Source organism: Poecilia formosa, unplaced genomic scaffold, assembly GCF_000485575.1.
Source record: "Poecilia formosa unplaced genomic scaffold, Poecilia_formosa-5.1.2 Scaffold234, whole genome shotgun sequence".
In the NCBI taxonomy this organism is placed as follows: domain Eukaryota; kingdom Metazoa; phylum Chordata; class Actinopteri; order Cyprinodontiformes; family Poeciliidae; genus Poecilia; species Poecilia formosa.
The window spans coordinates 256,123-275,656 of record NW_006800173.1 but is presented as its reverse complement, the minus strand read 5'-3'; the positions used below and the strand labels follow the sequence as shown (position 1 = coordinate 275,656).

Genomic DNA, 19,534 nt, shown 5'->3' with positions numbered 1-19,534 from the left:
TAGTTGGCCTAATTTCTAACTCAACAGTAGTACGAGATATATGATAATTTACAAATTCACTTGCTGCTTGACTTTAGCAGATGTTGCTTAGTTGGATTTATTAACAAAATGTATTATTTAAGTGCAATTTGAACGTGGGAAATCATATTTTTGTGACAAGTTATTCAATCAGATTTGGTAAATTTGTTAGAGCACAAGCACATTTGCTGAAAGGCAAATGTGCCTTTCGGCGGGGATGACTGCAGGGTGGTAACACCCTGAGATTATGAGATAATAAACTACTAACGGTTTTTTGGGTACATTGGATATCCAAGTTGTGAAAATGAAAGCATGACATAATTAAGATTTAATAGAAATGATGTCACTCCGTTATAATATTCAACATCCAGTCCATTTTTTCTTCAGTTGAAGCGTTTCTACTTTGAAGCCCTACTTCCCTGTCCACATGTCAAAATGTCCTAAGGCTAAATCTTGAACCCTGCACTGCCCTCTAGTGTCCCTTACTAGTAAAATACTGCAAGAGCATCTGACAGATGCTTTTTTACTTTTGCTTGAGTCATTTCTTGAATTCTTACTTTTCACTTTTACGTGAGTAAAAATATCTGGAAGTAGTGCAACTTTTACTTGAGTGCAATTTTTGGGTACAACTCTGATAAATAGAATGTAATGGCCATACTATCAGTCCAGGGGAAGACTGCTGACTTGTCCAAAAGATCGTCAGTTACATAGAATGAAAACGTGTACCCAATACCATCCATTCATTCAGTATGATTACCCGTTTGGCCGCAGGATTTCGCGGTGAGAGAGGCGCGGTCGTTAGTGCGTTAATTAAAGTATATTTTATTAATTTGCTAATTAAATTAACTGAAGACATGTTTATATGGCTGTTTTGAAAATTGCATTATATTTAATAAAAATCATATAGTCATAACAAGCTGCACAAAAGCACTGAAAAATATTACTTTTATTTCTTGCTAAAAAAAATTACTTTGCTGATTTCCAAATGAATCTAAAATTCCAGAGTTGAATAATAAATTTTAATATGGTTTACTACGGAGCTAGATGCTAAATATGTAAATAATATAATTGAAAAATTATTCATTTCCAGTATTTCGATTCAACAAATTAAATTTAATATGCACACGGAATACTTGTCTCTTTAGTCACTTTCAGGACGGCTTATTTTCTGAAAAACCGAATTTTGGGTTTATAAACAAAATTAACAATTGTAAACGCTTTAGTTCAGATTTTGATTGTATTCTCACCCTTACGTATAAACCCAATTTAGTAATTTCTACTTGAATGTTTTTTTAGCGTGGTGGGGAAATTATTATTAGGATCTATTTGAAATCCTTCACAAGTTTTCCCACTGTTCCTCGCTTCTTTCCAGTGGTTACTGGCTGCGCGCTCCCGATGACTTCTTCCTCTTGCGCGGCGCGCTCTCGCCTCCCTGACATTCCGAATAGCTCTCACGTGCTTTCTGTGTATAAAAGGGGTCCCAGTCTGCGCTCATCATGTCTAGCGGTTCACCAGACAAACGCAGAAAGATGGAGTCGGCCCTCAACCAGCTGAAGAAGCTCACCGTGGTGGTGGCTGACACGGGAGACTTTAACGGTAAACATTTTAGTCCACTGCGAGTTCCTGTTAGCTCATTAGCATGCTAACTGGTTTAGCAGGAAGAATCCAGGTTTTAATGTAACTGACCGCCAGGTCGATATCAGCAGTGGGTGTGTTTCTAATATATCTGGCTTTATCTTTGCTTAATCGTATAGAGTAATGTTAGTCTAAACCTAACAATTAAATATTTTTTACGAGTCTTTCCATTAATTTTGAGCACTTTGTAACTAAACACTGACAGCCTCATAATCCCATTATTTCTTATTAACGTTATCCCACCATCTCAGTTAGCACTAGCCGCTAACTACGCTAGCTGTTGTTGCGTATAAACATTTTGCATAAAAAGTAATGCTTTTCAACGTTAAAACTGAGTCTTTTATGTTGCTTTCAGTCGCTTACACAAACTATATGACATTAAACTTGACCCCAAACATTTAGCATTATGATGGTCAAACATGTAGCATTATGATGGTAGAAATATGCTGACAACGCCAAACTACTATGTACTTATCGACATGCAACAGGAGGTTGTATACATTTCTTTTTCATCCTTTGTGCCGGTTATCTGTCATACCACCACGGGCAAGGTTGTTTTACTCAATAGGTCAGAATGAGGAACGGTTTGCTGTAATACTGTGTTGCAAACCACTCAGTTCCTTGTGCATAGCCTGCAGACTCAGGATGACATGACAGAACTGGTTTGTGGAGTCTAGAAAGCAGATTGCTACTGAAATCACTGAGCAGTAGTGAACTTCATACATGAACTCTTTTGCTGCTCACGATTTTTTAAATTCAGCTTTTTACTAATTTTAGTTGATTTCAATTGTAATAGTAATGTGGAACGTTAATTAGAAAGTGTGTGTGTGTGATGGCAACATTTCCAGTTAAGTTGTATGGTAATAGAAATTATCTGTAGGAGGTATTAAAGAGCTTCTATATGATAGCAAGGTACGTTATCACTTAGAAAGTTAAAAAGGCACAAAATAAAGTTGGCCTGTCACAATAAGTAATTTGGTTGGACTATAAATGGTCCAAGAAGTTATTCTGGTAAATTTTGTTTCTAGACCATTTTCAAGTAATATAATGATTCTGGCATAATAATACAAGAACAAAGTCTCCAAGATCAATACACTTTAAATTCTAATCAACATTTAACACTGCGACTGGAAGGCAGTTCCAAAGTATCCAAGATAAATAAACAAAATAGAAACATAGAATGAATCATATTAGTCTCTGTAAACAAAATTGTCCTTCAAAAAAACTAATTGAAACTGAAGACTGTTTTTTTTTTATCCAGTTTTTGGTAGAAAGGGAGAGGAAAAAAGGAGAGCTATACATGCAAGTAGAATTTATTGAGCTTGTTTTAATTTATCATGCCGCTTATCAATTTCAGTCAACCAGTTTACAGTTAAAACTTGTGGCAAAATTCATAAGATTGATTATTCTCAACAACTTTTTTTTACATTTTAAGATGGAGGAGTCAACAAAAGATCTTCAACTGAGTATCTGCCTTTTTAGAAGTTGGAATTACTGTCAATTCAGTCTAATATTAAAATTGCTTCTCATTTCCAATAGAAATATGACATTGATCGGGCTAATTAATAATTGCTCATATCTCAGATCAGTTGATTTGTGGTACTTAAAAATAAATACCACAAATTTTATTCAACAGAATAAAAGGTTATTACTGTTATTGGGTAAATTAAACAGTTTTTCACATTAGGCATAACTTAACAGAAATTTAAATGGACATATGGACAGTTATGTTCTTGTTAGGTTTACTTTATCAACATCTCCAAACTGTAAACCACAATGGGAAATTGAAAACATTTTTAAGGGGTTATCACTAAATGGAGTAAAATCAGCAGCTACATATTTAGTGATTGTAACATGATGAAGATAAAGGTACACGCACCCTTTTGACAGAAATTCCTAAATGTGATAACTTTCATTTTAAATATAACTTAAAGTAATAGTTTTTTTTTTTTTTTTTTTTTTTTTTTTGCACAAAGTTTTTAATTTCTAGAAAAGTTTAACAATAGGCAATTAAAAAGGGTGACATGTTTATAATTGACCTTCTGAATGCAAATCACTGTTTCATTGCTGTTGGACTACAAATATCAAAGTTTGAGAAATTCACGCGTTATGGAATTTGACCATTTGCTTTCCTGTCATCAAACACTGCTTCATTGCAATTAAAAATTCTTTTACACATCAGTAATGTCTTAAGATGCAGTTTTGTCTGAATCGCATTGGCTACTGCTGAAAGGAGTGTCATTGATAAAACAACGGCCAGAAGCAGTTTTTCAGGATTTCCACTGGTTGTTTGATTTGTGTAATCTAGGTTTTGTTTAGATGTTGTAAGAGGTCTGTACTTGGCTGTTGCAAGCTCAGACATGTTTACATTAACATCATGTCTGTTCAATATAGAGTACCACTAAACACTTATCAATACGTGGGGAAAAAAAAGAAGAAAAAAAAACGACTATTGTGCTAAGTCTGAAGGTAAACTGAAAGGGCTGAGAAACCACGTGAAATCCAGCTACTCGATGTAAAAACAACTATAGTATAGTTTTTTTTTTCTTTCCCTCAGATAAAATGTGACATTTACTGCATAATTTGAGCCAAAAGCCTTATTTCTGAATAATAACTAGTGGATGGATCATGTGCCATTATTTTGGCACAGCTTGTCCAAAAGCACTAACATGTTGAAAGATTCCCACTGTCCTCCCCCTGTGTTGAAAGAGGTGGCAGCATACCAGCTACTGAACAGAGGCTGGCTTTGTTCTGAAGCTGAAGAGCTTGAAAGATAATTTGGACTTCAGTGGAAAACCTAGTTTCCTGCATATTTTAGGATAAACTATATACTATTTTCTAGTGGTGCTGACATGTAATGTTACATTATCTCATTAAAGTTTTCTTTATTGGATAAGTCATTTGTGATTACCTTTTTGCTCCTTTTTTTCTGTTTTTGTAAACAAAACACAGAACTACTGAGAATAGAGCGGGGAGAAACACTCGTACACTAGATGGCAGCACTTCTTACTGACTTCAGCTTTTATGTTTCAGTTGTCGGGCTTGAACGTTCTCATCTTGCATGCATTTTTAATAAAGCAGAAGTTTAATCTGTGGTGTTTTGAAACATACAAACAGTTCCTCACTCTTCTATGTTTTCATGATTTTGCCTCTGTTAAAATCTAACTTGGGTTTCATGAGACTGATCTGTGTTTTCTGTCTTTGCAGCCATTGATGAGTATAAACCTCAGGATGCAACCACTAACCCATCTCTGATCCTGGCTGCTGCTAAGATGCCAGCCTACCAGCACCTTGTGGATCAGGCCATTAAATATGGCATTGCAAATGGAGGGTAAGAATTGGTTCTCTGACGTAAGAAAAGCCAAATGTAATGATTAAGTGTCTCTTTAGTCTTTCATATAGAGTTGTCTAAGCGTTAACTAATTGTTCCATCCACTGTAACTCTGACATAAATTAAAGTTTCTCTGTTTTGCAGAACTGAAGAGGAGCAGGTAGCAAACACCATGGACAAGCTGTTTGTGAGTTTCGGACTGGAGATCCTGAAAAAGGTTCCAGGCAGAGTCTCTACGGAGGTGGATGCCAGGTGGGTGCAGACACCAACCTTTGCAGTGTAGAGTGGGAGAAGCAGGGCTGCTCGACTAAAGGAAAATAAGGATTATTTTGTTGTGCATGAAGACACAAATATTTGTTTGCTAAATGCTGCTGATACCATGTGCACGCGGCTCATTAAAGCGCTTTTTTATTTCATGCCTTTGCAGTTTTAGTCATTTCATGTTTGACATTTTTCTGATCCGAAGTTTCATACAGTGTGTGTCAGTTCACACCACATTTTTAAAGAGCTGACTTTTCAAAACAGGACTGCATAACACATGTAGGTTCAGGCATCAAAATGAACAAAAGCTTGCATCAGTCTGGAAACATTGCAAAATAAAAACATGAAATTTACAAAAATCATCATTTTATTTTTTCAAGATTGGAAAATAAATTGAACAGCACCACAAAGTAGATGAAATATTGGCACCATTAAATATGTCAAGTCTTTTTAATTGAACAAATTTTATTTTTTATTCTTTTATTTTTAAGTTGACACTTTTGGATTGTGATTTTTTAAAATTATTTTACTTTTTAATCATATAAACCTGCTAGAATATACTTGGAACAAAATTGTTTCATGCAGTGAAATCGAAGATGCTCAGCAGTCATATGCAAGCTAATATGACAAAATGTGGTTTTTGATAAATAAGAATGGGGAAAGTCAAACTTGTGACATAAGGCACAGGATGAAACATGCGTATGACATGTTTGTAAAACATATAATATACGTACAAATCATCGCTTTTGGCCTTTTCCTGCCTTTGTACAGATTGTCTTTTGATAAAGAAGAGATGGTGGCAAAAGCTTTGAAGCTCATTGCTCTTTATGAAGAGGCAGGCATCAGCAAGGACCGCGTTCTCATCAAGCTGTCCTCCACATGGGAGGGAATCCAGGCTGGGAAGTGAGTATGGAGGTTTTAAGTATGTCCATCTGCTCTTAATTATGCTTTAATATACAGAAGTCTGGTTCTTTATATCTAATACAATCTATGTCTAATTTTAAAATTAGATTAAGTCTAATTTTAAAATCAGACTTAAAATTAGATTTATGGCATTCATTTTTATGCCAGTCATTTTTTTTTTTTGAAGGGTAATTGCATTCAAACGGCTCCTTGATTAAAGCTTACCGTCTAAAATCTGGTTTTCACTTTAAGTTGTTCTTTGTGTGTAGCTTGAGGATTATGGATATTGATGCACCGTATCTTGTCGGTGTGCAGGATTCATTTGAGCTGAGCAGTCCAGCAAACACTTCCTACATAATTATTAGTTCCCGTTCCTTAATCAGTGATTATGATGATTAAAGGGTTCCTTGTAAAATTCACTTGACCACAGCACTCTTTGCCTCGCTGAAACATGCTAATTACTCTAACAGTAAAATTATTGCCTCTTAAACTGTCACAATGAAGACCCAAGATTAACTGTGCAAGAAGATTCGTAGTTTGAAAAAATGTTGACCTACAGATTTTGGAGGAAGGTGGGGATAATTTTGTTTAATGCCTTTATTTTAACAATTGACATGAAAAGTTTGTGGGTTTAATCTAGTCCAAATTATTGATTACTGAAGTGAATCTGTAAATAATAAACTATTATAATTGACCTTGCTGCCCTGATTCGGTGAGGTCAGGCAGAAAGATGTTTGTTGAATTTTATTTTAAATCTCAGGGTGTAAAAACTAAAACATTGAGGCTGCTGTGCAAAAGTATTTAACTCTTTTCACTTTTTGTCCAGTTACAAACACAAACTTAAACACTTGAAGTTTTAAAGTGTGAATAAATACATGATCTTTGATAATTGGCAATTAGCAATAATGTTTCACTGCTTTATCTCTAGGTGCTTTTTATACCTAGAGGGTAAAATCTTTCCCCAAAGCTTAAACTGTTAACTTTGACAGAGTATCTGAGAACTGCAGTTTCTAGTTTCCTAATGTCATAAAGTCTGGACTTTGACTGGGCCATTCTAACATGCATAATTGAACCATTGGCTGTATGTTTCTCTGTATTTAGAATATGATCCCCACAGCATGTTGCTGCCTCAGTGTATCACAGAGCCGATGCCGTGTTCATAGTGACTCAAGATTAGTTTTCCTCCACACACGGCGTTCACATTTTCTGTTTTGTTTTTTCCATATCCTTTGGTAAACTTCAGATGGACCTCTCATGGCTTCTTTTCTGCACATCCACTCTTTCATAAGGTCAAGATTTCATAAGATTTGTAGAGTGAATGACTAACCGTTGTCCTGGTGACAGATTTTCCCACCTGCTCTGTGGCTCTTTGCCATGGGGGTTTTGACTGCTTCCCTTATTGCTTTTCTTGACTAGCCTGTAAGTTTAGGTGGACCACAGTATTAGGTAGGTTTGCAGTTGTGCAAACCTACCAGACTTAAAAATCAGTCAGACATCTGACTCAGTCAGATGTCTGACTGAATGTCAAAACATCAGATAATGTTTTTATAACTTATTCTTAGTTTCCCATCCAGAGTCTATCTGGTGTATCTCTTCACCAAATTATGCTGTTTGTTCACGAATGTTTTAACAAATTTATGAAACTTTCACAGAATAATAGATTACATTTACCTAACTGGCAAATAGACATTTACCAATTAGGTTGCTTCTGAAGGCAAATGGCTTTCCTGGAATTTATTTTGTTGAATACAAATGCATGTCGCACTTCTCAAATTTTATAAAAAAAAAAAAAAAAGGCAATTTTAAAAACTTCCTCACACTATGTCACATTACAACAAACTTCTACAATCCTGTGCATATACTATGACGGCAATGACTTGAAGCGAGATTTTGTATGGCACTGTATATAATCTTGGTTTTGGCGTAATGAAACTAACGGACTCGAGAAAGAGATGCGTTAGTCAAAATTTTCATGCAAATTTGTGTCTGACAAATGCGACATGTCTTTGCTTCAGAAAGGGGAAGAGTGCATCACTTCTGCCCTGTTAGATGTTGAGAAAAATGCAGAGAATTCTAGTTTTTATTCCTATAAATTAGTCCCTCTTTGTTTCTGGTGTCAAAGATGGACACAGGTCCTTGACCTTTAGGGCCTGGACTAAAGAAGGAAGATTCCTTCCTAATTGACTTTCTTTAGGAGGTCATTCTCACGACGCATTCACAAACCACTGCAAACAACCTTAGGCATGTTTTTGTTTTGTCTTCTTGTTCAACCTTAAAATTTATGGCCCCAGCTTACGTGCAGATAAACCTGCATAATGTCTGGGAAACGGTGCCTCAGTGCTGTGACATTAATGTACTGTTGAGATATTTACAGATAACTGTGATTTTTTTTTTTTTTTTTTACTGGTTGCATATCAGTGAATCTGCAATGGGGAGAGAAAACAAAACCGCGTTTGATTCCGGAAACTGAATCAGTCATAGTTAGAACCTGGGTTCCCTTGATTGTCCATATTCTCAAGTTCTTGTCTTTTTAAAAGTGTTGGTAGGAAAACTCTTGAAATATTCTTGATGTCTTTTGTTATTTATATGTTTTTAGGGAGCTTGAGGAGAAACATGGCGTCCACTGCAACATGACGCTGCTGTTCTCCTTTGCTCAGGCCGTTGCCTGTGCGGAGGCAAAGGTGACTCTCATCTCACCCTTCGTTGGACGCATTCTCGACTGGCATAAGGAGAACACAGACCGCAAAAGCTTCGAGCCACATGAAGACCCAGGTAATGATGGCTGTTCTCAATCATATTTACACTTATAGTTTCAGCCTTAAGCACTATAGCTAAAATCAGTAGGCAACTCATTAAACTGAAGGAGGGTGCACTAGTTTTATGGCAGTTTTATGGCAACTATAAATGTCAATAACAAAGTAGCTCTTGCTTAGTTGCCAGTGCTTTTTGTAATTGTATGTATTTTAACCTTAAGCATGTTTTTGTTTTCTCGTTCATTTTAGGTGTGATCAGTGTGACCAAGATTTACAACTACTACAAGAAGTTTGGCTACAGCACTGTGGTGATGGGGGCCTCGTTCAGAAACACGGGGGAAGTGAAGGCGCTGGCTGGTTGTGACCTGCTCACCATCTCCCCTGGACTGCTGGCAGAACTCAGCCAGGATCACAGTGCTGTCACTGCAATGCTCACTGTGGAGAAATGTAAGACTTTTCTAAATAATTTTGGTTAATGTCGCAATCTAATTTTGTTCAGTATAAATTCAAATTGAAATCAATTTCAAAGATGAACAAAGTTAATCCTGACCTAAGTCATGTGTAGATGTAAGACTATAAAATCCTGAAATGCCTTAATTGTCTGTACTGTGTATAGAAAGTGTTTATACTCCATTCAACAAACGGCTTGAAAATTGATAAATTGAAGAAAAACCTGTTGCCAAATAAATTAAGATAACTTTAAGTATTGGATACAGTTTCAACTAAAATGGATCTCCATACATAATTTGATCTGTAGGACGAATGAGGTTTTATTTAAATCAACTAGAGGACATCAACGAGGTGCTAGCTTGTGAACCTGTCAATCCTGTCAAACCTGTGCACTCACATTATCTTTTTTTTTTTTTTTTTTTGCAGCTAAGGCATGTGATCTGGAAAAGATCCACCTAGATGAGAAAGCTTTCCGCTGGGAGCACAACGAGGATCGCATGGCTGTGGAGAAACTGTCTGACGGCATCCGCAAGTTTGCTGCTGACGCCATCAAGCTGGAGGCTATGATCAAAGTAAGAATAATTTTTTATTTTTTAATGTAAAGTCATGCACAAATGATTCCTAAGGGGTTATAATGAAATTGTTATTACAGGAGAAAATGCTCAGTGTGAAAAACGGCCAGTAATGGAAGGATCTGGAGTGTCCAGCTGCAGTCGATGAGGTACAGGGTCCAGAGAGGATCCCCTCTTTGTCCAGATGCCCAGGAGAAGTTCCAAGTGCCGGAGGAGCCTCCTCTACCCTCTGCTCCAACTCCAGGGACCAATCTCCTTAAACGCCTCTCCTCTCTGAGGGTGGGACTGCTTTCTGACCAAATATAAATGATTACTTCAATGGGCGTTGGATGTAATAAAATGGCTTAATTTTCATCTGAAATTTGCCCTGAAAGGTGATTTTTAATTTAAGAAACAAATGTCTTAGACTTGGATTATTTCATTACTTGAAGGGACAGTAGAAACTTTTCAACCGTGCAAGAACAAAATGTTTTTTATCAACTCGCATATTTGCTCTAAACAATGTATGAAAGATAATTGTATCGTTATTTCTGCAAATAATAATGATAAAGCTCACTCTTGATGAAAATAATTTGTTTCTGTCTTGATGTTCTTGTGGTTTTTGTTGTGACACCGTGCGTTCAGCACCACTGGGTTGAAGTATCTTAATGCAGACTGTGACTATAAAAATATGCAGAGCATTTTGAACAGAGTACAGGATTCAGCTCTTGTTCGCTAAGCCTTCCTCTTGACATGCAACTATTGTACAGCCTCGTCACCAAGCCCTGGTCCAGCCTGTTTAACTCCATTCTCTGCCCAAATTTTAGCTAAGCAACACCTTTCTTTTCAAGACACCACGGAAAGGCTCCTTCATTTTAAACACAAACAGGACTTGAAGAAATCTGAGGCCTGTAGCTGAAGGTAAATGGATCAATTTGATGTTTTTAAGTTTATTGTAATTTGAAAATTCAAGATTAGCTTGATTTGATGGTAATGAAACTACCATCAAACATACAGCTGAGCTGTATTGATAAGACTTGATGGTATCTGTACAATAAAATGTTCATGACATTAAGACTTGGGTAGCTATTGGTTAAAGAGGGGGAAATGTTCCTTTGTCAAACTTCTTAAGGTAATTTTCATACTGGAACAATGGAGCAATGCGAACAGAAAGTAAAGCAACTCAGTGAAGGGTGACAGGTTTGCAATGAAAGAAGTGAAGGTGTCAAGTTCTGAGGAGTACAATTATTCAAACTACCGTAGTGTGTCCAAAGTCTTCTGTTTAAAAACAAAATTTTAAGACTCATAAGAATTTACTGACTGCTAAGAAACTTCTCACCTGAACCTCTAGGATGAAAGCGACCTTTCAACAAAACCTCAACCATCTAAAACCCTATTTATAAGAAAAACTGAATAAAAAGCATCTAATTTATGTTCTTGTATAATATGAAGTTTTATTGGTGTATTGGACCAAAATTCTGTTTTATTAATATACAATTTGGGACTATACCATCAAACATTTCTCCATTTGGGGGTAGAGGTATTTATAAGATTAAGATGTGACTATCTTCCTTATATAAAACAAAGAAAAATCTGTAATATATTTTTTACCTATAATAATTAAGGCAATGATAAAATGGACTTGATGCCTCCCAAAATTTATGGTAGGTGTTAAAGTACAGAGATAAGAGCTGTATATTTACCCTGTAAATGTTTATCAAACTAAACCAACAGGATTTGGAAAAGTTTTCACTACTAATTTATTTACTTATTTCATGTCTTTGAATTTTAAATACTATCTTAAAGTGTTTAAGATCTGCTTAAACAATTAAAACTGTCTACACTGAGTATTGTAACAAATGGTTTATGGATTGGCACATTGTGTATTTTTTATGAAATTTCAAAATCTCTGCTTTATATGTTCAGATTTATTTTAGTGGTGAGGTGTGGAGAATGTAATTATTGAAATAATTATGAAACAGTTACAACAATATAAAGAACACTTTTAATGTGGTTGACTTCAGCTTTCAGAAAAATGTCAAATTTCCAACCTTTCTCTTCTTTAGAATCAAGAACCAATAGTAGCAGTTCTGCTAAAACAGTTGTTTGGAACTAAGATTAGTTTTAAGGCTGAGTTGATATGTTAGTATGTTCTGGTTTTAAAATGGAAAAAAAGCAAATAGTACTACTTTAAAACAGTGCCACAGGTTTGATAGACAGAACCACATTTACAGAGATCGACTCTTGAACTGGTCAAGTCTGACACCACAGCAGTGTGAATTAAATTCTGTTTATTTATATTGCACCAATTCACTACAAATATCTCAAGAAAAAATCTCAGTTCATACAGACAGATTCAAATCCCAGTTATCAAACAATGCAGTCAAATTCAGCTTTTTGTTTCTTTTTTTTTTTCTATTAATTTACATTACCGCGTTCCCTGATGGTTGTGCAGGAGGCTCCATTTCTTTTGATTCTGTGTTTGACTCAGATTCAAAGATGTACGATTGTAGAACAGTGCATCTGTTTGCAACCATTTTCACGTATATGAATGAATGCTTTAAAAATGTAATAAACATGTTTTGTTTATTGCATTCATAACATTTAGACCTACAGCTTGTTTAAAATAAATCATAATATGTCCCTTTTAACATTTTTTCTCTAACCATGTCCCACATTATTCATAAAAACCATGTAAGCTTTGATGTGGCGCACATCAAACACTCTGGATTGCACATCGTGGTCATCTTAGTGAGAGCAGTGGAGGTCATTCCTCTCAGCCTTTGTCATTGCTCTCAGCCTAATCACAACAGCTCCCATTACCTCTTTCATTTTCTTGAAGATCCAGTAACAGCCTAATTCACTCCGTCTTCTCACAGACATCAAACAGCAGTTTGTTTTAGATGGACTCTTTATCCTAGATATAAGCTTACAATGCCTTCATGTTTTTGTAATACCTGGGTTGTAAGGCTATTATCCATTGTTTGTTGTTGAAAAGTAAACTGTTTGTTGCTGTCCTTCAGACTCCATGTCTCACTGAGGAGTTGAGATGCTGCACAGACTCAAACTGGGTGTCCTGCTGCAGTGGCTGATTCTATTCCTGTTGAGCCCAGTCTACGAAGCCTCGTCCCTGGGCCTCACAGTGCATGTTGTACCTCTGGAGGAGAATGGAGGGAAAACGGTGGGCAAAATATTCCTCTCTTCTAAAAGGACCTTTATAGGCACTGATATTAATGATTTATGATTTATGTCAATATGCTAAAATTAAAGTTTTATGCCAAAATATGTCATTTATGCTGTACTTTTGTTTTCATATAAGCTGTATTTTAATTTGCTTTCCAGAAAGGAAAGTATTCCTGTAAATGCATTTCTCAATTTAAGTCTATTAAGAAAGTTAATCTGAAAAAAAACAAAACTATGCACTATAATTTTGTCCCTTTTCCTCTTGCAGGTTCGGGCTCATTTTAGCGTCATCACTCCCTCTCCTTGTCCTGATTTGCTAGCAGTCTGTGCAGCAAGAGAGGACTGTCAGGCCCACCGCACCGCCTTACCTTTCAGCTACACCAAACCCAGCCCCGCGTGGTGTGTCCGCCAGTGGCAGAAAACCTTACCTAGCAATTACAATACCTTTCTCAAATTAGGGTATGAAATCTCAATTGTTCACTCCCAAATTGTAAACATGAAAAATTAGGACATGCAAAATGTTTCCTATATTCTTCAAAATGTATAATACTGAAAATACACATAGAATTTGAACTTGTTAGTTTTTTTTTTTAGTTTCCACTTTTTAAGGCACTTAAAAAGTGTAATTCCAGATGAGTTTTTATCTAACTGTCCAAGTAATGTGAAGTAAAAAAAAGTAAAATACTTTTTCTAAGGCTCTTTTATTATGTCCTTTAGGTTCCAGACAGAGTTTTACGTCTCGATAAAAGCAGACCCAAAGATTCGGGCGAATAATGGAAAACTCAACAGGCCTCCTTTTGTGGCTCTCCCTCCTCCACTGAGGTAACACACTCATCTACTACTAACAACTTCTTCACAGTTATCAAAATTTACTGTAAGCTACATTAAATTAAGCTCTATACGGCTCAACATTTTGAGCCGTATAGAGCTCAAAGGTTTTTAATAAACCTTTTCAAAGGTTTATCAAAACCTTTGAAAAGGTTTTAATAAACCTTTTCAAAGGTTTATTAAAGCCTTAAAGTTCTCAGTCATTCATCTACATTGGAATGCTGCCACTAAAGTTGAAAACACCTGTTTCAAATTTTGAAGCTGTTTACTTCATCACTGTCATTGGACCTCTGTGGCTAAAACTCAAGTTAAAAGCAAAGTTAGGCCTAAATGTTACCAAATGACTTTGTTATAATTTTTAAAATCTGAATCTATATCTAAATTAATCTTTCTGCTGCCTGTACGTTCTCAACAATTGATCTGCTTAGAGATTGAATCATTACTTGTTGCTGACACTGCTTTTATTACGACTGTGCTGTTTGGATCAGGGCCAGTGTCAACTGTCCCGCTGACTTCCATATCTCAACAAAGGACCTGGACGGGGACAATGTCCGGTGCCGCTTTGCTCGTGCCGACACTGGAGAGTGCCGGGACTGTTTTCCTCACAATTTCCTGGAACTAGATGAGGTGAATCTTCTGGATTTCATAACTGAAAAATGTTTATCATATTTTCAAGTAGGATATGGTCTTCACCAGTTCTAAAATTGTTCAACGCTAGATCATCATCATCATCATCATCATCATCATCATCATCAATGTGAAAACCGGACACAATTAGCAGTTTCTAGGTGTGGAGCCTATATCTGTGTTTTCAAACAATACCAGGACAGAAAGACATTAACACTGACCTTAGAGAAGCTAAAGATGGTTACTCATAATGTGAAAGGGCAATCTCAAAAAATATAAAGACTCGTATATGTGTCCATGGACCTTAGAGGGTTTTAAATAACTATGTTTTCCCCATTATTCTCGTAAGTTGCAGCTCTTTGATTACATATCCTGTTGCTAAATGTTCATTTTCACCTTCCAACCAATCAGATCATCGACTGCGTAGCTCCAAGTGACTGTTTTCACAGACTAAATTGAGAAGTCCTCACCACATTTTCTCTGTGTTCATTTCTTCATCTCACTGCTTAGCTGAGTTGTGTAAAAGTTTTTAGGAAGAAACACGTTAAGAAATCATGAAGCACCAGCTGCCTGCAAAAGCACATTTTTCTCGTGTGACAATTAAATATTTGTGCAGTAAAATAAGGTTCTGATTCCACGTTTTGTTCTTTTAGTTGATACCTAAACATCTTTGCGTGATCTATAAGATTTTGAAAGAATTCAAGTAACCTGTTTGTGGATTTTTATGTTGTAAACTTCTAACCTGACTTTCTACAGAAAGTTTGTCTTGTTCATCAATACTCTGTCATACTCTACAAACTGCTTGGTGAAACTTTTTTTTTTTTTTAACAGGCGAGCTGCACTCTGACGTTCACTGGAAAAGCAGCCGCAGGACAATACTTCATCTACTTGATGGCAGAGGACCTGATTCCCTCGCCTCCAACGAGACAGATTTTATACAATTCTCCCCTCAGCTCTGTTCCTGTGCACCTCTCTCTCACTGGTGAGTCTGTTCCTGGTGCAGCAGCTATATAACAAAAACAAGTACATCCTCGTTCAGCTCCAGTTACACTTCAGGTAAAAACATCTGATCCTCAGTATTGAACAATCCTCCCATTACCAACTACGAATTATAGAAAACTACGTCATAAAAATGTTCTGAATCGTTAGGAAAATGCTCTTGTTTCTTCCCGTATGGACAAAAGAAATGCTGTTTTAAAGTCACCAATTATGTCTTTCCACCCCGGCATGGTGTCAGAGCAGTGTACTGAATGTTCCAGAATGGCACAAAGGAAAAATCTTTCTCCTTAATAGGCATGCGGTGGTTTCACCTTAAGCTTTTTAATTTCTTCTGAAGCAGGAAGGGTGGGATTACTTTTCATTCTACTTTTTAATTTCTGCTTAGCCTTCTTGAGGTAATGATGACAGAATTATGTTTTGTGCTTCTGATGATGTATTTTCATAACTACACGTTCAGTAGAAATGTATTAGTAGTTAAATTTGTCCTGAGGCCTGATGAGAAGGTGACTGGCATGGTTCATTTTCTTTTTTGATATTTTAGTACCAATTATCCCTGAATCAAGTTGGAACTGACAAAGGTTAAATTATTTACTCTGTGTTTGACACCAATCATACCTCGAGTTTTGCTTCAACTGAATATTTTTTATGATTAAACGAATTAACTTAGTGTAAAAAAAAGAATATAATAAGCATAATACTTTTGTGCCAGCACATTTTTGCAGCAGTCATCTGTGTGCTTCACAATGAAGAAAATCATTGAGAATAATAATGTACATTAAAATATATTGATCAGTGTTACAGTAATTATTAATCAAAGGCATCTCTAAGCATGTGGGTTTTTTTTAGCCTTGATTTGGAGGAACTCAGTGTTTCAGTTGTTTTGCAGTTTTCTGGAAGTTTGTTCCAGATTAGTGGTGCACAAAAACCGAATGCTGCTTTTCCATGTTTGGAGAAAAATGCTTTTATATGTCTTCCAAGATTAATTAAATTTGTTCTTCTCTATTTGAAGGTCTAAATGGTAAAAGAAAAAAGAGAGAAAAAGAAACACTCATATTTACGGATTTTCTTCTCTGTCCTGCTGTGTCTCATCTTTCTTTCTTTCACTCTTTCTTTCTTTGCTTCTTCAATCAGAGCCTTGATCTCAGTAATCAACAATGGACAGTTTCCTTGACTCTTTATGCATTCAGATGCATTTCCTCTTATGTCCACCTTTTGTGGTCACCTGTGATACTATCTGAGTAAAAAAAAACTAATATTTGCAAACATAACTATATTGCAAAGATTAATTTTTTACTCCAGGAATACCAACAAATCTATTTCAGCATATCTTTAAATAAACAACAAATAATTTCTTTTGTTAATGCCTGTTAATCTTATCACATATCAAAGGTATGCAACTTTTTTTTTCATTGAATTTTGCAGGAAAAATGAAGCATCATTCAAAAATTTGTAAGGGTTTCACCAACTATATCTTTGTCTGCATCAGTTTCTTAGATAAAAAGTTGGCTGATAATGAATGTGATAAAATTTAAAAAGGAGGAATATTACCAGAATAGCTTATTTTTAGATCTTTCTTTTTAAAGTAGATCACTGTTTGTTGTAATTTAATGCTGAAATTGCAATATTTGAAGTTTTTTAATACATCTCTGCTGTCCCTCAGTGGAGGAGTCGGCTTCAGGCTGCAGTTCTAACCCCCTGGCCCTTGATGGGACCCCAGAGAGAGACTCTGTACAGTTCGTCCTGCCGTTTCAGGAGGTGAAATTCAATGCTAACTACAAGTCGGACCTGGAGAGGTGCGTCATCAAAAGCCTTTAATATTTCTTCCCGTAAAAGTGTTTAGGGCGTGGTGTTGTTTACTTAAGATAACGGGAGCTTACCCAACAGCAGAAAAATATACTTTGTTGTTTTATTGTCACTGAAAAACATGTAGAAATTGTACATTATTTAACCTGAAAATTCCTACTGTTGAAGTATTTAAAACTGATCCAGTCTTTTTAAAAAAGTTTGTTTTTATAAGATTTCAACTGTACAGCAAAAAAAAGTGAACAGCCCTGAATGTTTAATTAATGTTTCACTAAATGTTAATGGATGCACACTCCTTCATACATACTGTCTGTGGATTTTTACAAAAAGTGTTTCCTTATCTTGTTTAGAGCTAAAGAACTCCCCATATTTTACCTTTAGAGTTCTCACATTGTGATTCTCAGAAACCTGTTGAATCAAAATACCTGACGTGGCTTTCTTTGTTGTGTTGCATATTTGGGGCTCAGTCGTTACAGAAATAATACTCTTGAACTTACTGTGCCTCAGCTGAATTACATATGTCCATATAGACATTGAGTTTATCTTTAAATTACAACTACTATGTGTAATGTTGAGCTTTTTATTTTAATATTTTGAATATAAAACTTTTTTATGTCTTCATTGGGTGAATAACACCAACTGATTAACTCATGTGGTTGTTGCCACTTCAAAGCTTATAATAAAAAGGCAACTGGTTTGATAGAGTTTTGCTAGAAGCCCAGAGAACATTTTGTAAACTTGTGGGAATGTCGTTTTTGTTCTCTTGCAGTGTTTTGGAGATAGCGGTGGTCGGCCCCCCTGACCTGTACAGAGTTGGCTTTGTATCCATCAGCAACCTGGCGAAACTAACTATGGCCTGGATCCGCTCTGAAAACAACCTGACCCAGCTTTTGCCTGTCTGCTTTGTTGCAAACACCAAGAGGTTTGTTATTAACATGTGAAACCCTCAATTATTCACAATTTGAACAGTGTTTGATACTGTAAATTTTGCTATCCTTTTACAGGTTTGTTAAGTTGATAGAAATTATTTTCTTGCTACAAAGTTGAAGCAAAGCTGTAAAAGTTTGGTATTCATTTGTAGTATTTTTTTTCTTGATGTCATGTCCTTCATGCTAAATTCCCGTTGCCCTTTCCACACAGATATTTATATTTTCTAAAAAATATTTCTTATGTACAATTGTTATGGAAATCATTTTACTCTAATGGTACATTTAGCCAAATATAGACCAAAATATTTGCAGACTGTAAAATGGTCTGATCTGTTCTTCTTGTCTTTCCAGTTTTCAGTCAGGGCTGCAATGTGTGTGGCTGTACCAAAGTAAGACTCATACAAGAATAATGATGGTTATCAGTTTCAGTAAGCCTCTCCTGCATGGTTTCATTTGTACAGAATACTAAAATGGGTTTGTTTGTTTGATTGTTCCAGGGGAAATAAGGACTCTGCCTGATGGAACTGGTTAAGTTACTGTAACACTTTGTTAAATTCCAGTGTTGTGTGTGAGATGAATGTTAATTGTGTCTGTGACAATGTTAAACTAATGAACAATCTGCTGATGGTATTCCTTATAGAGCTCAGGTGTAATCAGACAGAGATGTCTCTGCTGCTCCCGGTCACCTCCCTCACCAACGTGGACCTGGATGAATTACAGCTCAACAGCCCCACCTGTCCTGTCACCCACAACAGCACACACTTGACTGCGCACATACCATTAGGTGGCTGCGGGACAAAGGCTGTGGTAAAATGTCTTTTTCCTTGTTGTATATGTTCAAAACCTTTCCAAATAACAAACATCAAGGCTCATTTTTGCTTTAAATGTACACATTTGCAGAGTAGGCTCATAGAGTCTTACACGAACCGAAGTTGGCATACAGACAGCCTGAAACACTAAAAATAAATATTAAATTTACATATAAGTATATTTTTTTAATTCATAGGATTTTAAAAAATTTTTACAATTCGGGTTCCTTGAAGTATTCCTTCAAGGAAGGGAGAGTTTTGAAACTGGTTCAAAGTAAAGCAATGAGCACTCAAAATATTTTTATTGAACAACCAGAAACTATTTAAAAAGGTATTTTTTCTTTTTATTTAGATTTGATTGATTATGCATATTAGCTAAAAGGAAGAAAAGAAATACGTGGCTTAAAGATTTTGGTAACACTTTATTTGAAGGGGGTTGAATAAGACTGACATG

At 35.9% G+C, this 19,534-nt stretch overlaps 2 protein-coding genes across 2 annotated transcripts in view; both read left to right on the top strand.

Moving 5' to 3' along the window:
* The first annotated feature begins 1,420 nt into the window (after nucleotides 1-1,420).
* taldo1 (transaldolase 1) lies at nucleotides 1,421-10,494 on the top strand. Its single transcript, XM_007568975.2, has 8 exons — nucleotides 1,421-1,614; nucleotides 4,861-4,984; nucleotides 5,129-5,236; nucleotides 6,017-6,148; nucleotides 8,745-8,920; nucleotides 9,151-9,348; nucleotides 9,778-9,923; nucleotides 10,004-10,494. The coding sequence occupies exons 1-8, from the start codon at nucleotides 1,515-1,517 to the stop codon at nucleotides 10,034-10,036; spliced, it is 1,017 nt and encodes a 338-aa protein (XP_007569037.1). The 5' UTR covers nucleotides 1,421-1,514; the 3' UTR covers nucleotides 10,037-10,494.
* Nucleotides 10,495-10,672: 178 nt separating this feature from the next.
* Nucleotides 10,673-19,534, top strand: part of LOC103149694 (uncharacterized) — a 13,837-nt gene continuing 4,975 nt past the window's right edge. Inside the window, exons 1-11 of the mRNA XM_007568974.2 lie at nucleotides 10,673-10,823; nucleotides 12,926-13,083; nucleotides 13,354-13,544; nucleotides 13,803-13,907; nucleotides 14,402-14,540; nucleotides 15,372-15,522; nucleotides 17,200-17,332; nucleotides 18,112-18,264; nucleotides 18,623-18,660; nucleotides 18,769-18,798; nucleotides 18,912-19,078. Coding sequence (XP_007569036.1) covers nucleotides 12,952-13,083; nucleotides 13,354-13,544; nucleotides 13,803-13,907; nucleotides 14,402-14,540; nucleotides 15,372-15,522; nucleotides 17,200-17,332; nucleotides 18,112-18,264; nucleotides 18,623-18,660; nucleotides 18,769-18,798; nucleotides 18,912-19,078 — 1,239 coding nt within the window. The 5' untranslated portion in view covers nucleotides 10,673-10,823; nucleotides 12,926-12,951. The remainder of the gene's footprint in view (nucleotides 10,824-12,925; nucleotides 13,084-13,353; nucleotides 13,545-13,802; nucleotides 13,908-14,401; nucleotides 14,541-15,371; nucleotides 15,523-17,199; nucleotides 17,333-18,111; nucleotides 18,265-18,622; nucleotides 18,661-18,768; nucleotides 18,799-18,911; nucleotides 19,079-19,534) is intronic.